This window comes from Arachis duranensis, chromosome 5 (genome assembly GCF_000817695.3).
Source record: "Arachis duranensis cultivar V14167 chromosome 5, aradu.V14167.gnm2.J7QH, whole genome shotgun sequence".
NCBI lineage: Eukaryota > Viridiplantae > Streptophyta > Magnoliopsida > Fabales > Fabaceae > Arachis > Arachis duranensis.
Genome location: NC_029776.3, coordinates 104,969,867 through 104,971,719, shown reverse-complemented (window position 1 = coordinate 104,971,719; position 1,853 = coordinate 104,969,867). Strand labels below are relative to the sequence as shown.

Genomic DNA, 1,853 nt, shown 5'->3' with positions numbered 1-1,853 from the left:
TTTGATAAGTAATTTTTTTATGTATGTATAATATAGTTGTAGTACATAATATATAAACAGTAATGCTATGGAATCAGCATATTTTATAATTTATAGTCATCAATTATTTATTATTAATATTTTTAAGGTGAAAATTCAGATACAGTTAACTTCACGTGAAGTTGATAATTGAGAGTTATTAAATGATTTAACTGATTTAACTAAATTTTTATCTAACGGCTCTTAGCAATTTACTTCACGTGAAGTTGATTGCACATGAGGTTTTACCTATTTTTAATAGTATAAAATTATATCTAACGATGTAAAATTACACAATTTTTTTCATTAATTAAATATTGACTAAATTTTAATAAAAGTGCTGACCTCTTAAACTTTCTCATATATAAATTTTTAGGTATAGCTAGAGAGTTAGAGAAGAATAATAGGAAGCAAACCTTCAAATTAATGGGAGAGAATGAAGGGGCCACAACATGGCGGTGATGAAACCATTCATTTCCTTCAACCATAATTAAACCATTCCCAAACATGGGTTTTCTATCATTTTTAAAAACATTCGGTTTTCCCCATTTTTTTGCTACAACCTCTGAGGACATTTTCTTCAAGAACTCAGGCTCCGCAATGTACAAAAATGGTTCGGTACCCAGCCAATAGATAAACACCTTCCCTGTAAAATTAAAACAAAACATGAATATTATTCTTGCATGCAATTAGGGTTCTACGTAAAAGAATAAACAAATTAGGTTAACATGTACTATAATCTAGCTCTTAAGTAAGAGATTATCATATTATTTGGTGTGACCTATAAAACTTATGTGTTTAATTTGTGTCCATTAGGAAGCTTAATTACTTACCATGAGAATTTTGCCACCGAGAAAAGTAGGGGAACACGGTGGCGTGTATATCATGGGTGGTGGTGGTGGTTGATGAGTTTAAAGTAGAAGAAGAATTGAGTGTATTAGTGTTCTTCTTTTTAATTTCTTGAATGTTTCCAAGTGGGAAACTTGGGGGTGGACCTCCAAACCCACATGTTTTGAGTTTTTGATGTGTTTTGAAGGGTGAAATCCACCATGAAAAGCTTAATTTCAAGATTGCCAAGGCAAGTGCACCATATAGTAGCACTAAAATCTCCATAATCTCTCTCTTTTAGGTTATTTGAATTTCTTTAATTTAATAAAGATTCTAAAGAGTGTATGTATGTGTTGGTTATTATGGCAAAGCATAGTGAGAAATGGGGTAGTATTTATAGGGAAACATATTGAGGGTTAGACATATAGAAATTTAATTTGATTATGACTTAAGAAGAGAAGAGTGCGGTTATGTTTGAATGTTTTCGATGTTGCTCTATTAAACCTTTTTGGACTCATCGTTGTGTTTCTCAATCTTTTCGTTTTTGATTTGGACAGTCCTAATTTCCACTTTCCCATTGGTTTTTGATTTGGTCGGAATAATGTATAATACATATCATTCAAACATACATACCACATCTATTTTTATTTCTTTTTTAATTTTTCTTATCTTAATTATTTTATTTCTAGATGGTAGTATTATTTGTGTGTTTTTTATACTCAAAATTTATGAAGATACACTTTTCAGCATCGAATTAATATCACCTTTGTTCTTCTTCTCTACTTTTTGTTACGTTCAACTTTAATTATACTCCAGCTAAGTTAGAAAAAAACTAGCTTATATTATATTTATCATAAAATTATTTATATATCCCAAAATTTAATTTTAAATTGTTAATTAAAAACATATAAATGGTCATCTATTTATAAAATTCTTTTTTTGTTTCTTTATGATGAAAGTATTTCTTTTTAGGTAACAATGATTAAACTATTATGATTTTTTAATTA

General features: G+C 28.7%; 1 protein-coding gene across 1 annotated transcript in view; it reads right to left on the bottom strand.

Annotated features, from left to right (window-relative positions):
• LOC107490858 (cytokinin hydroxylase-like) overlaps positions 1-1,131 on the bottom strand; it is a 6,251-nt gene extending 5,120 nt beyond the window's left edge. Inside the window, exons 1-2 of the mRNA XM_016111672.3 lie at positions 852-1,131; positions 435-664 (exon numbers count right to left, since the gene is read on the bottom strand). Coding sequence (XP_015967158.1) covers positions 435-664; positions 852-1,131 — 510 coding nt within the window. The remainder of the gene's footprint in view (positions 1-434; positions 665-851) is intronic.
• Positions 1,132-1,853: the final 722 nt, after the last annotated feature.